This window comes from Parastagonospora nodorum (genome assembly GCF_000146915.1).
Source record: "Parastagonospora nodorum SN15 chromosome Unknown scaffold_44, whole genome shotgun sequence".
Lineage (NCBI taxonomy): Eukaryota > Fungi > Ascomycota > Dothideomycetes > Pleosporales > Phaeosphaeriaceae > Parastagonospora > Parastagonospora nodorum.
In genome coordinates, this window is record NW_001884592.1 from 173,932 (window position 1) to 186,906 (window position 12,975).

Consider the following 12,975-nt stretch of genomic DNA (forward strand, 5'->3'; position numbering starts at 1 on the left):
GGAGTAAGTTGTCGCGAGCGCACGGCGCGCAAGAGTCGTGCGACGACGAGACGATGACCGTATACACTCAAAGAATTTAAGAATTCCGCTAACAGCCGCACAGAGTCAGGTTGCGCCTCTCCCTACAAACCTCCCCTTCCGTCTCGTCAGCAAAACCATCGGCCAAGGCGCATACGCTTCCATCCGCAGAGCCGTACCCGTCAACGCACCAAAGCCAGTCATCGCTATCAAATTCATCAACAAAGAACATGCCTTTAAGACCGGCCGGCTCACGCCCAAGATGATCAAGATGGAGATCATACTACATTCACACCTGAAGAAGCACCCGCATATCATACACTGTCTGGGCTCTGGCGAAGACACACTATGGACTTGGATAGCCATGGAACTCGCCGAGGGAGGAGACTTGTTTGACAAGATCGAGGCAGACGAGGGTGTTGGAGTCGACATTGCGCATTTCTACTTCTCCCAGTTGGTTAGTGCGGTTCGATACATGCACTCCCAGAACCAGCTTCTTCGTACAGGCGTGCGTGTCGTGGTGGTGAGGGTTGTTGGGTCGAGGTCATAGATATTACCTCCCTCTCAATCGTCTCGCCCTCGTCATAGACACGACCGACCCACGAGTCGCCCTGAACGTAGTCAAGACAGGGCCACATCCTCTCCGCATTGTTGAAGACGCTGTTCCGCGTCGAGTCCACGATATGTTGGCACTGATTTGGAAAGCGGACGGCGGGCGGCGAAAACCCCCTCAGGCTCCCAGCAATGCCAGGTAGCCCAATGGGATATTGCAACGGTCGACCATGGGAGCGCCGAATGAGCGGCAGCAGCTTTCATTCCGTGTTTCAAGCATCTTCGAGAACATGTCGTTGTCTTGGGTATGCGCGCTGGAGATGGCGGTGGTTGGGTGTTGAATGCAGCCGAGCGCAGATGGCCTCGTCCTATAGCGATGGTATGGCTGTCTCCCTCGCGACCGGTATGCCTGAAGTTGGTCACCGCCAGCGCATCGTGGTCGGTCCCGAGGGACCCTCCAATCCGCAGAATCCCCGACATGTCACGAACGCGGCTGCAGTCGCAACCTGGGCCACGTGCACTTGCGTGTGCTGCTCTGCACGCGTGTTTGAGATGAGCAGGTGTTCGTTCTCGGGCGAGTCGCGGGGGTGGGTGCGCGTGAGTGGCGGCGGCCAGGTCGTGGTGTCCTGTCGGGGTGTCCTGTCGGGAACGTCTACGGGACGCAATGGGGGATCATGATAGTCACGGTATCACGGTACTGGTATCGTGACTTGAGCAATCGAGTGGGCAATGGGCGGAGCTGTGGCGCGGATTACGCCAGACGCTTCGTCCCGAGGTCACGTGCTCCGCGTTTCCCCCACCATGCACCTGTCATCAACCTTGGACCCCACATGACGTCTGAAACTCAGCCGTCTGAAGCGCACCCTCCTTATCTTGTCGTTATTCTACTTCCGCTTCATTTCAGTTGGGACCTGCAATCATCTGCCGCCCTGCACCAGGGAGTCGACCAGCTCCCACATCTCGATCCACGCGCATCTGCAACCCACCGAACCTTCCGCACAATGCTGCCTCCTAGCAATAGCCATAGTCATGGTCTTCTACGCGCCGCCAGCACAAAGCAACCTCAGGGCGCTTCGCCCTTCTACATTCAATCAACGCCGTAGCATGCGCATTCACACACGATGCGCAGCACACGCATCCTATACGCACAACGCGTAGCACGCGCATCCTATACACGCACAGCGGACGGAGCAGTCGCTCTGAACGCCGCATTCATCCCGCATGGATCGGCCCATACATCGAGGATGTCTCCAGCTACCTTCTCAGTTTGAATAGCACAACCCGACAGTGGACACTGGTGGTCGCCACAGATGAACTCACGGGCTTAGGTTTATGAATTCCGACTATCGAGGACCTTCTCTCTTTCCGCCGAAGCAGCACACTGCAAGGAATACTATCGTCGGCCAAGCACTTCCGTCGGCTTCGACAGGTCGTCCATGATGCCAACAGACATAACCTGGCTCGTGCTGATGTCAGCGACGACGACGGAACATTGTGGGATGGTTGCGCTGCTGGCGCAGGGGCGCGTGACTTTGGAATCTGGCGACGGATAAAGGTGCCTTGGACAGGACAGGCGAGGTCACTGCCGTCGGTTGTGTTCACAGATCATCTTCGATACTGCAGCGCTTGCAGTTCGAGGCACGATGTACAGCACAAACATTGTGTACAGTTCTACCGCAGGCACATGCCGCACTTGAGTAGTCAATGCACTTCAATTACACTTGCCAAGTCGATTGCAATACCAGCCCCATCTCGATGACTGGAGTCTGAGGTCTTTAGTATCGATGGGCGTTCAGCTTGACATCCGAGTCTCTTCCGCACGGCCAGTAAACCCAGGTCGGCTTTGCAGCCACCATCCGAAACGGCTCCCAGCCTATTACGTCACACTAGCTCGTTGCTGCTATGGTAACAACAGCGTGTCGAAGCTTTGGGCTCAATGCTATTGACAATTCGCGCAATCCATCTCGCCTTCAATTTCATAATAGCCCTCGGTCTGCTTTCCCCAAGCCGCACATCAGGCCCGTTCTGCTGGCTCTTGCCGAGCAAAGGCTGCAAGAAGCTGATACTTGTTCGTCGCCTTGAGCACTGTTTGCATCATCGAATTACTTTTGAATGTGAAGAGCAGTTACTTGGCTTCAGAAGAGTCCTGTCAATCCTGCTGCACCGCCGTACAAATCGCCCTTTTCGGTGTGCTCAACTGGGCTGTGAAGCTAACCGCTGTGGTTGCGGTGAACATGGCGAGCAGGGATTGTAAAGACGACTGCGGAGACGAAAGGCATGGAGAAACTAAGCTTGTGGATACTTCCTACGACCCGCAGTGGCCGAGCGTGAGACTTCGGGCTGCCCGAAATTTCGGCTATTGTATTCAAGCTGGAGATGTACATGATACTTCCTATGTACCTGGAGTTGCACATGATACTTCCTATGGCCGAGCGTGAGACTTCGGGCTGCCCGAAATTTCGGCTATTGTATGTATTCAAGCTAGAGATGTACATGATCCTTCTTCCTACGGCACGCAGTAGCCTGAGCGTGAGACTTCAGGCAGCCCGAAATTTCAGCTATTGTGATTAAGCTAGAGTTGTACATGATACTTCTTCTTACGACTCGTAGTGGCCGAGCGTGAGACTTCGGGCAGCCCGAAATTCCAGTCGTTATTCAAACCTGGAGTTGCATATGTTACTTCCTATGGCCGAGCGTAAGACTTCGGGCAGCCCGAAATTCCAGTCGTTATTCAAACCTGGAGTTGCATATGTTACTTCCTATGGCCGAGCGTAAGACTTCGGGCAGCCCGAAATTCCAGTCGTTATTCAAACCTGGAGTTGCATATGATACCTTCTATGGCCGAGCGTAAGACTTCGGGCTGCCCGAAATTCTAGATAATATATTCAAGCTGGAGGTTGCATACGACTCGCAGTGGCCGAGCGTGAGACTTCGGGCTGCCCGAAATTTCAGCTGTTATACTCAAGCTGGAGTTGCATACGACTTGCAGTGAGCCTGAGCGTGAGACTTCGGGCTGCCCGAAATTTCAGCTGTTATACTCAAGCTGGAGTTGCATACGACTTGCAGTGAGCCTGAGCGTGAGACTTCGGGCTGCCCGAAATTTCAGCTAGAGTTGTACATGATCTTTCCTACCACTCGCAATAGCCCGAGCGTAAGACTTCGGGCTGCCCGAAATGTTAGCTAGAGTTGTACATGATCTTTCCTACAACTTGCAATAGCCCGAGCGTAAGACTTCGGGCTGCCCGAAATGTTAGCTAGAGTTGTACATGATCTTTCCTACAACTTGCAATAGCCCGAGCGTAAGACTTCGGGCTGCCCGAAATGTAGCTGCAGTATCCAAGCTGGAGTTGTACATAATCTTTCATACAACAGCCCGAGCGTGAGACTTCGGGCTGCCCGAAATGTAGCTGCAGTATACAAGCTGGAGCTGTACATGGTCCTTCCTACGACTCGCAACGGCCCGAGTGTGAGACTTCGGGCTGCCCGAAATTCCATGATCTGACATGTCCAAACTCTGACGAACTGCCAAAAGTTCCTCACTGCTGAAGGACGGCTTTTCTTCCAAAAGCAGTCGCCGCCAACAAAGTGAATCAATTATGCCATGGGCGTTGCCTGGTTGGTGGCTTAGCGCGAGTGATGGTCGCGCTGAAGTGAGCACCTTGTTCAGATTTGGCATCCACCACCCAATATTCGTCCGCCCGTTGCTGGGATCTATGAAATTGAGTTTGATCTGACAGTGTCACGATTGGAATCACATCTCCCTCCTGCACCATGGGAGTCGCACATGCGTTCTGCAAGTTCGATGGAGCTCAATCGGTACATCACGACGGCCAATTCAACGCGACTATGGTGACTAGGCCGACAACAAGACCGGCTGCAAAAAGGATCACGATTGTTGTCAACGATACAAGGAGATCATGCGGGCAAAGAACAAGGTAGCGTCCAATCGAATACCGGAAGTGCGCAAAACAACTGCTCAAATCCACGCTACGGCATGTTCCTTGTGTTCGCGAGGACATTACGGACGGAGCTCGATCTTGGCATAGCCATCTTGTAATTGTATGAATCTGAGCTTCCTCCATAGAAACTAATCGCAAAAAATAATGCAAAATTGCTAGTATTTTGCTGACACCTCGGAACGCTCGGAAATTTCGGAACGCGTACGAACATCAAAACTTTGAAAAACAGCCAGTTGCACGCATTTGTAACTCTATGCAGCAATAGCTATACCACACTTCTTAAAATTCTATTCAGAGCAAAAGGATCGCTGTATACGAATTAGCTGCCAGCTAGTGTATTATGTAGAATAACTGTATAATGGTGGTGCTGCAAAAACTGCTCAGGTGCCTCTTGAAGTTCGCAAAATCAACTTTTGCCCGAGTACTTGATTCACCAGGTAGGCCACCATACCCCAGACGCTAGCGCAGCGGACCCCACCCCCATATCCGGGGCAAGTCCACCCCTCCACTCAGCCATGCTCCCTGTCCAATTCGCACAACCACGAGTTCTACCGCATTAGGCGCGCCGACGTGCGCCCGCTGCTTCTCTGCTACGCATTCTTCTCAAGTACCGTCTAGGCTCTCTGAGCGCCTCCGTGCCATGTCGACAACCTCACCGAAGCGCAGCGTGACGCGGCGCAAATCGCATCCTCCTACTCGGCGACGCAGCTGCTGGGAAGAGGGAAGCCGGGGATAGCGCACCACCCAGAATCTACAATCAGCACACATGCAACACCTCAAAGCCTGTCTTTACTAAAGCTGTACAGCTGTCAAGACGCGATGACGCTGCTTTCACCGAAGCCTTCAGCATGTCCTCGCCTCACTGCCTGACGGCGGGCAGGTAGCAGAGCAGCCCGTCTTTGCGCTGCGCGCGTCGAGCGTCGAGCGCCGACCGTTATCGACATACACCTTCGCCTCGTTGGGGCGAGCTAAGCGAACGAAGTTTCACTTCCGGTACTGCACAGAAACGATCGGGACGAGGTTCTGTCCTTTGAAGACAAATGGGGAGGCGCGAGGAAGGCCGTGGTCAGCTACCGAATCATGGACGTCTCCACTCAAACAGCTCCCTCCGTTCATCCTTCGGCACGAGGCCGTCCTCAGGAACGATAGCTCAACCATCGTCTCCTGCTCGTTGGCGAGGCGCATACACTGGTGGTTGTCCAAGTCAACACAAAATCACGCCAGGGTCTTTGCCACCTACCAGGCCTCATAATGGATGGACAGTCGGCGCTCATTTGCAGCCACCTCGCTGTAAACGCCGTGCTGTGCACGATGCGGTGCAGGTCACCTGCCAAATGCTTTGGCTGGGATGTTTGTGGGAACGAGGCGAGAGTGGATTGCTCCTGGTGTTGAGTTCGCCATGACCGGGACAGAGACGGGCCGCCGTATAAGCGAGGAGGTCTTTGACAACACGAAGAGTACATGGGCGCCGTGGGGTGAAGACGCGTAGAGCGAGGCCTTGATTTACAAACGATGATGAGAGATGGCGAGAAGGCGAATAGTTTGTATTTTCAACTATTCTGTTTGAAAAACTCGTGTTTCGCACACCGGGTCTTTTCAAATGTTAGTCACTCGAAAGACGCGCTGTCGTGGTAGACAGTAGCTGCCAGTGAAAACGTATCGAGCAGTTTGACGGGTTCCTGGCGCAAAGATTCAAGCCGGAGACGCAGGATCCAATAACGTAGACGCATTACCTGAATGAACAAGTACCCGAATCTTTTGTTGTGGGTTTGCAAATGCATCGTATCTCATAGTCCGTCTTCATGGCGTCGTTCAGATCAGCGCCGCCTGTTCGCCGCGAGGAAATGACACGCTTCGATTGTGCAATCAGTTCTCAAGGTCCCTGAGGGTGGAATTTCGCCTCTTAATAGCTTGAAAGATTGGCACCCAAAGTCCCGTTTAACACGACTGTTTCCAATTCGGGCTTTGCGGGAGTATCCTTCAAAGAGAACCATGCTCAAGATCCATCACGCCCACGCAAGAACGACGGCTTGGGCAAGCATCACGTAATACATCGTGCATCTGATCATAGTTTCTTCCCCCATTATGAGCTGGGATTGAAGGTGCTAGTATTGCGGTTGTAGTCGCATTCATGTTCGCATAGTCAGTACTTTTAAAAGCTGCATCGTTCCCTAACAACATTATCTTAAGAGATGCGAGACAAAGACCACTCGCCTCGATGGCCGCAGTAAGTAGTCACCTACAGTACGAGACAGTATCCACGCGTTGTTGTGTCGTTGTAAAATATTTACCAAATTTCCTTACGTAGAAAAGGGGACGTGGTACTACCCTAAACCTGTGCGTTGCATACGTTACGGTACCTGGCATTTCTGTGTTCCATGAGCTTGATAGACCCGCTGAGTACCTTTTTTGTGGTTGCAAAGACTGGCGGGTTGGCTAGTGAATCGGCGACTGCACATTGTGGTGTTTGCATACACGCCTGAGGCAGGAGTTGCAGACATCTCGTCCTCGAGTATCATCATCCTGTTGTGATTGAGAGACTAAGCGGATGACCCGGTAGGCTAGCCTCATTCTTTTTTTTGCTTCCGAACAACTTAAACCTGTGCTAAGTAGTAGGGTTTTACATTTTCAGTGTCACCCACTGCAGACCTCCGCCGGAGATTGCCAACTGTTAACTGCCCGAAGAGCTCCACCGGCTGCTTTGCAAACTCCCAAATCGCAAGGAAGCCGTCAAATAATCACCCTGCAAGCAATTTCATCACAGCTCTGCCAGACCTGTTGCTCGTCCGGGAGGCAGGACATCTGGAAGCTTGAGCGGCAGTCTCGATATGAAGCGGCGGCTGAGTTTTCTCGTGGAACAGTGGGGAAAGACAGGCAGCTATGCCTAGATCACATTCACGTGCTACATATTGCATCGATCTGTCGATCGTGTCAGCAGCTTGATGCAACATTGACACTATTTACACAAAAGAGTGCTCCTCCCAAGAGCCTGAGAGCACATTGCCGCTCAAAATTGCAATGGCTATCGAGATTGTAGTTTAGGAGGACCTCGAGGAACACCCATCAACAGGTGCTTTGTGAGTGTACCTTGTGTGCATCGTATTCGAGCAGTGAAAGTCCCTTTCAGTGCTGTTCGCATCACAAATCTCGGTCAACCCAAGAGACTGTTCTTGCATCTGATGGGCGATAGCCCATGAAGTCTGGGAAGTCCGTGGCGTGAGCCCGATCTATCGGACGAGGAGTGAATTCAACGGTCTCTAGAGGAGCCTGATACAAGTCGGGTGTACTGTTACTCGCAGATAGCCGCCTCATGAAGTACAGCATGTGTGAAGGGATGACGAGCATGTACCAGAGTAAAACAAAGGCTAGGAAGAAGATGGGAAGTAGCAAGGCAATCCTACAGAGTGTCCTGCGGATTTGTTTCCGGCTGTGGCGAAAGTGGTGTTGGTCGCGGAACAATAGTGACATCGCTGACGGCTTGAACCTGCGCCACTGTGACGGAGTCACAGTGGAAATTATCGTCTACCATAGTGATGTGCAATTGTACTTCGAGTAGAAAGCCAGCATGACGTAGGAAATGCAGTTGAACAAGGGAGGCTGTCTAGCCGGATGCGGCCATTCAAACAAACAAACATGCGTCCTTCACAAAGCACTTTCTAGAGACTTTTGCTGTTGTATTTCGCTCACTCCATCCTCCCTCGCAACTTCTTCAAGCTCAAGATCGCACCCAGATCACCATGTCCGCCTCACGACATGCCATGTCTTCTGCACTAGTCCCAAAACAAGCCGCACCCAGTGCGCCTGCGCCTCGCATGCCCATCTCGGACAAACATACCGTCGAATTGCCTGCATCCAAATCCTCGTCATCAGTCATCTACACCAAATCCGCGCGTGTGTTGGTGAACGTCTCCGCGCCCGACGGTAAAGGAGCCCCACGCAGGATAACGGTCAACATTACCAAAACGTCCCCTCGCCGCTACCAATACACCAGCTGGGATGCCCACCAAATGGCGCAGGATCTGGTGCTATTGAGCATACTGGCAATCATAGCTAGCGGATTCTGGTGGCTGTTCTACAGCGACCCTACGACCTATGGCCCTAGGGTGGACGTGCGGGGACCGAGACCAAGGCGCTGATCAGGGCGAGAAGGTGCATGGAGCAAAACGGCGGAAGGTTGTTGCACGTGGACAAGTCGCACCAGTGATGGGGACAGCACAAGGTTGGACGTCTAGTGAGGCACTCAAATGAGGCTGAATGTCGTGCAGAGCAAGCTCATTAGGAGCTATGTCGCTCTAGCAAAATTTCGGGGAAATGGACTCTCTTGGTGGCTTATTTGTTTAGCTTAGCCTTTCAGCGTGCTGACGACGACATACAGCCTGGGACACCGTGCAAAGCTTACCCTGACATGGTTTGACAAATCGCAAGATCCTTTTTTCACCAAATTTCAGAATGACTTCAACACCTGATCGTGACCTCTCTGCGCACACGCAAATGCCTTCCCTTTACTTGTGAAACTTTTGGACGCCCTTTGTGTCGTCGTGTATAATCTGGCGCTCTTGAAACAGCTTCAGATGGCGTGAGGTCGAACTACACCTGGAACTTTTTGGGCTCATCGTGTGGCGACAGCGTTTGACGTGCGCAGTAAGTAACGAATAGCCTGTGGGCGCCTAGAGTCCGATTTCGAATTCGGCCTGTACTCTTTCACAGGCTTTCGGCTGCGGCGCGGATAAGGCGTGGTCATATCTCGCTTGGCGCCACGTGACGGAGGCGCAGCCTGCCAAGAACGAGAGAGGTGATGGTTTTGTGTCATCGTTGATGTCTTTTATTCACAAACCTACTCATTTTACGCGTACATATTCAATCCCTCGGCATTATCTTCCCGAACGGTATTCTATCCCTGCGCAACAACCAAGTCTCTCAACTCTCAACAACATGCCAACGACAGAGGAGATTGACAGAATTGGAGCACGTATCACGAGAATCAGAACTGAGCTGCGTCTATCTTCACCGGTCACTATGGTCAACATCTTTCCTCGCCCCGCAGCATAGACCACAAAGAAACCTGACGCGAAGCGTTGTTTAGTATCCTAGATCCAGCAATGTGTTCAGTCCCTCCCGATCCTGGCGCTTTACCATGTCCATCATGTCCATCATCTTCATCATGGGCGCAATTTTAATGGTGTCACTACTACTTCTAGTACTGCCTACTTCTGCTCTTGAGCGCCAGGAACCAGCGGCTGGCTGGCTAGACGTAGGTCGTACCGCGCGAACAAAAACTAGATCGCTTCATGCAAGTACTGCAACCGTCTTTGAAGACGTTTCTCAGCTTCAGAAGGTCTTCCTCGCTGCGCGGTCCAGTCTCCAAGCTCGAAATTCCGTCGCTCTTGATCCACTCTTCAAAACATAGGCGCCAAACTGGCCGAAGTGTGACGCCGGCGGATTAGCTAGACTCCAATCATCGACGGCAAACGGCGCCCACGAACTTCCAAGGCTCGAAGCACGGGCTGGAAAAGTAGAGTTCCTGGACATCACCGTACTGGAGCATGGGATCTTTCAGTGCGAAGATGAGCCATTTTCCAATCCAACCAAACTGAACAAGGAAGCACTCTACGCGTCACCACCAGTCAGGCACATCACACGCGGGCCATTTCCTACGACGAGCATATCTGCACAGGAAGGAAGGACGGGATATGCGTCTCCCTGGTTGACTTTGCCGTAGCTCCTTGAAGGCAATAACATCCTGTCCACAGTTGGCCACGGCTCGCCATTGCGCTTCCAATAGACTGCTAACAAGAGTACGATTGAGTAGGCTAGAAAATGACCCTCCTTCATTCGCATTAGCATTTCTAGTCAAGGTCGTGTGTCCCGCTTCCCTCTCTCCCCCCTTCACTTCGCGTTGCCCTCTTCGTTTGTGTCATCGATCTGTTCTGTCGAAGTTTCAGAATCACCAATCATCGTTTCCAAGGCAAGTTGCCTCTGAAGCACTCGATTCGTGGCAAGGCTTGCTCTGCATGCATCCCGGAGTTCCTTGTTCTCTCTTCTCTTTTCTGTGAGCGTATTCTCTAGGTCTTTGCTGTTTACACGGCATTCTTTGAGAGTGCTTGACGATATCGTGTTGATCCTTTCCAGTCCATCCACGCGATCGCGGAGCTCCCGCGCCTGCTTTTCGTATCGTTCGATGGCTGCACTGTGCTTTGCTGTCGTTTCGTCTCTGTTGTGCTCAAGCTGAGCAACGCGTTTCTTCAGGCTGTCTATCAATTGGTGTGGGCCCATGTCCCATGTTGCCGACGAACCGGTTTGTTGTGTGACCATGCGCCGTGAAGGATTACTTTGTGCTTCTCGCTGTGCTTGCTGCGCCGTCTCCAGTTTCGACTTGAGCTCTGCTACTATCGCCTCATTGTTCACTTTCTCCTCCTTCAGCTCGTCAAGCACATCTAGGTAACGCTGTATAAACGTCGACTGCATGTCTTCTGCTTCTCCTGGTATTCCTGCTCGTTCTGAAGTTGAAGAGAGGGCTTTCAGCATCCCGCCTTTGTCAATTTGCTCGTCGAATAGCTGGCCTGTTGTCGCAGGGTCTTGTGTGTTTGAGCGATCAAGGGAAGGTGATTTGGAACCAAAGTTTTGTGCCCCTGAAAAGTCGCTGGGCGAATAAGATGATAGATCATCTGACTCAGCGGGACTTTTGCTTAGCTCTCGCGACTGAAACTGGCGTCGCCTTTCCATTAGACCCAGACTCTTATGATTATGATACATTCGAGCATACGGGTTCGTACCGTTGTTTGGATTGCGACTCTCATACTGATGGTACAATTTGTCATACGGATTGATGATAGGTACCAATCTTGAGATGCCGCCATGTACGTTTGAGGACAGTTGTGGCACAGAGGCATTGTGTCGCTGCCGGCGCGGCAAAGTCGGGCGATTTGGGCGGGGTTGGTCTTCAGTAGGCATCGTACGCACTGTCTCGAGATGGAACGTATGGGCATCCACGACGTGAATGCGAGAAGGCAGGGAACAGCCGAGCTCAATCCAACTTATACCTGAGTGGAGGATTGTTCCACTGCAAGCGGGAGTCAAAGTGTGACAAATCACAATCATGATCAGTATCGAGCAAGCGGAATGAGATGCGCTGAGCCAGAATCAAAAGCAGTATCGAGTTCACGCTCACTTTGCAGGGCAGACTCTAGTTCGACTTTTCAATCGGATTGAAAAGTATTTCTATTGAACGAGATCTTAAAACCGTAGAGACAATGCGAGGAAATCATGATATGCACTACTAACAATCATGAAAACAATGTAAAGTCCCATGAGAACACCACCCACGCCGCAAGCAGCGTCGTTGACCCTCGTATTTCAGCCCAAACGGTAGCAGCGCATCTGACTTGTGAATGTCATGCCCCGCCTGCCTCATGTGCTCAAAATGTCGATGAAGTATTCCGGTACGCGGACCGCAGACATGGATTTGTGGGCAAGGCCAGAGACTGGTCTGTCAAACCAGAACTCGTGACCGCCCTGCGGAGACAAGGTTTGTTCCTAAAGGCCGTGGAAGACAGGGTAAGAAGCGCAACCAGCGAGTCTTCTCAGAGCCTTCGACTGATATGTGAGCGCCTTCCATCGAAGGCGATTTCCATTCGGGGGCAGCCATGACAGGCCTCGGCGAGTGGAAGGTAACGTTGTAGATGTGCTGATAAGCTGCCCATTCTTTCCGCACATTGCAGTGACAGTAGTCATTCAGCTGCTCAAGCGTTTGAGGCGGCGGTTGCTTTACAGAGTGGAACTAAGACCATGGAAACGAGATTGGGGCGCGGAAGAGTCGCTTTGTTGCGATCCGCATATCGCAATCGCATGGCCGTGTACTCCGCAGTGATGCGAGATGATTGTTCATTTCGTCACGTACGATGTTGCTCCATGCCGGCGTTCTGCACTTCTACCCATGCACCGCCCTCCTTGGCCTTCCTACTGGAGCGTTTCGTGGCAGTGTGCCAACAGGCGTGCGATATCGGATACTGCAATCCCATCCATGGAGCCAGAACTCGCGCGAACCTTGTCGCGGTGCCAGTGCCTTGTCGCCCGGTGATAGTACGATGTCACTCGACCTGAAGAGACAAGGAGCCGCTCATAGAGCGTTGGCGGCAACCGGAGGACTTTGGAGCACGATGCGGCGAGGAAAGACGGGGGACATGACGCCGCGGACTCAAGTGTGCTTATTTTAGACGAGTATTTAACATTGGAACTATGGAAAAGACCTGCTGTACGCCAGTGGCCGCTCCGCTACCTGATTAAAGCTCTGGTAGTAGTTGTTGTTGGCCGCCAGAGACGAAAAGGTGAACAGGAGAGCTGTAGCGGCCCATACCACGGCCTGAACCGCCGGTGCGACTTGTGTATTCCTCGTAGCATGCGTCTGGTGGTTATGATTTCGATGCCAATCCGCACGGATGGGCGCTGG

General features: G+C 52.3%; 5 protein-coding genes across 5 annotated transcripts; 3 read left to right on the plus strand and 2 right to left on the minus strand.

The window, feature by feature from the left end:
* Nucleotides 1–280: 280 nt before the first annotated feature.
* SNOG_16248 (hypothetical protein) lies at nt 281–714 on the plus strand (the record flags this gene model as incomplete). Its single annotated transcript, XM_001806321.1, has 2 exons — nt 281–541; nt 649–714. 2 exons carry the CDS (start codon nt 281–283, stop codon nt 712–714), a joined length of 327 nt encoding a protein of 108 aa, XP_001806373.1.
* A 6,953-nt stretch (nt 715–7,667) lies between these two features.
* Nucleotides 7,668–8,058, minus strand: SNOG_16249 (hypothetical protein; the record flags this gene model as incomplete). Its single annotated transcript, XM_001806322.1, has 2 exons — nt 7,668–7,815; nt 7,931–8,058. 2 exons carry the CDS (start codon nt 8,056–8,058, stop codon nt 7,668–7,670), a joined length of 276 nt encoding a protein of 91 aa, XP_001806374.1.
* Nucleotides 8,059–8,266: 208 nt separating this feature from the next.
* On the plus strand, nt 8,267–8,665 carry SNOG_16250 (hypothetical protein; the record flags this gene model as incomplete). The annotated part of the gene is made up of 1 exon (XM_001806323.1): nt 8,267–8,665. One exon carries the CDS (start codon nt 8,267–8,269, stop codon nt 8,663–8,665), a length of 399 nt encoding a protein of 132 aa, XP_001806375.1.
* A 1,007-nt stretch (nt 8,666–9,672) lies between these two features.
* On the plus strand, nt 9,673–9,936 carry SNOG_16251 (hypothetical protein; the record flags this gene model as incomplete). Its single annotated transcript, XM_001806324.1, has 2 exons — nt 9,673–9,780; nt 9,856–9,936. The coding sequence occupies 2 exons, from the start codon at nt 9,673–9,675 to the stop codon at nt 9,934–9,936; spliced, it is 189 nt and encodes a 62-aa protein (XP_001806376.1).
* A 479-nt stretch (nt 9,937–10,415) lies between these two features.
* Nucleotides 10,416–11,480, minus strand: SNOG_16252 (hypothetical protein; the record flags this gene model as incomplete). The annotated part of the gene is made up of 1 exon (XM_001806325.1): nt 10,416–11,480. One exon carries the CDS (start codon nt 11,478–11,480, stop codon nt 10,416–10,418), a length of 1,065 nt encoding a protein of 354 aa, XP_001806377.1.
* Nucleotides 11,481–12,975: the final 1,495 nt, after the last annotated feature.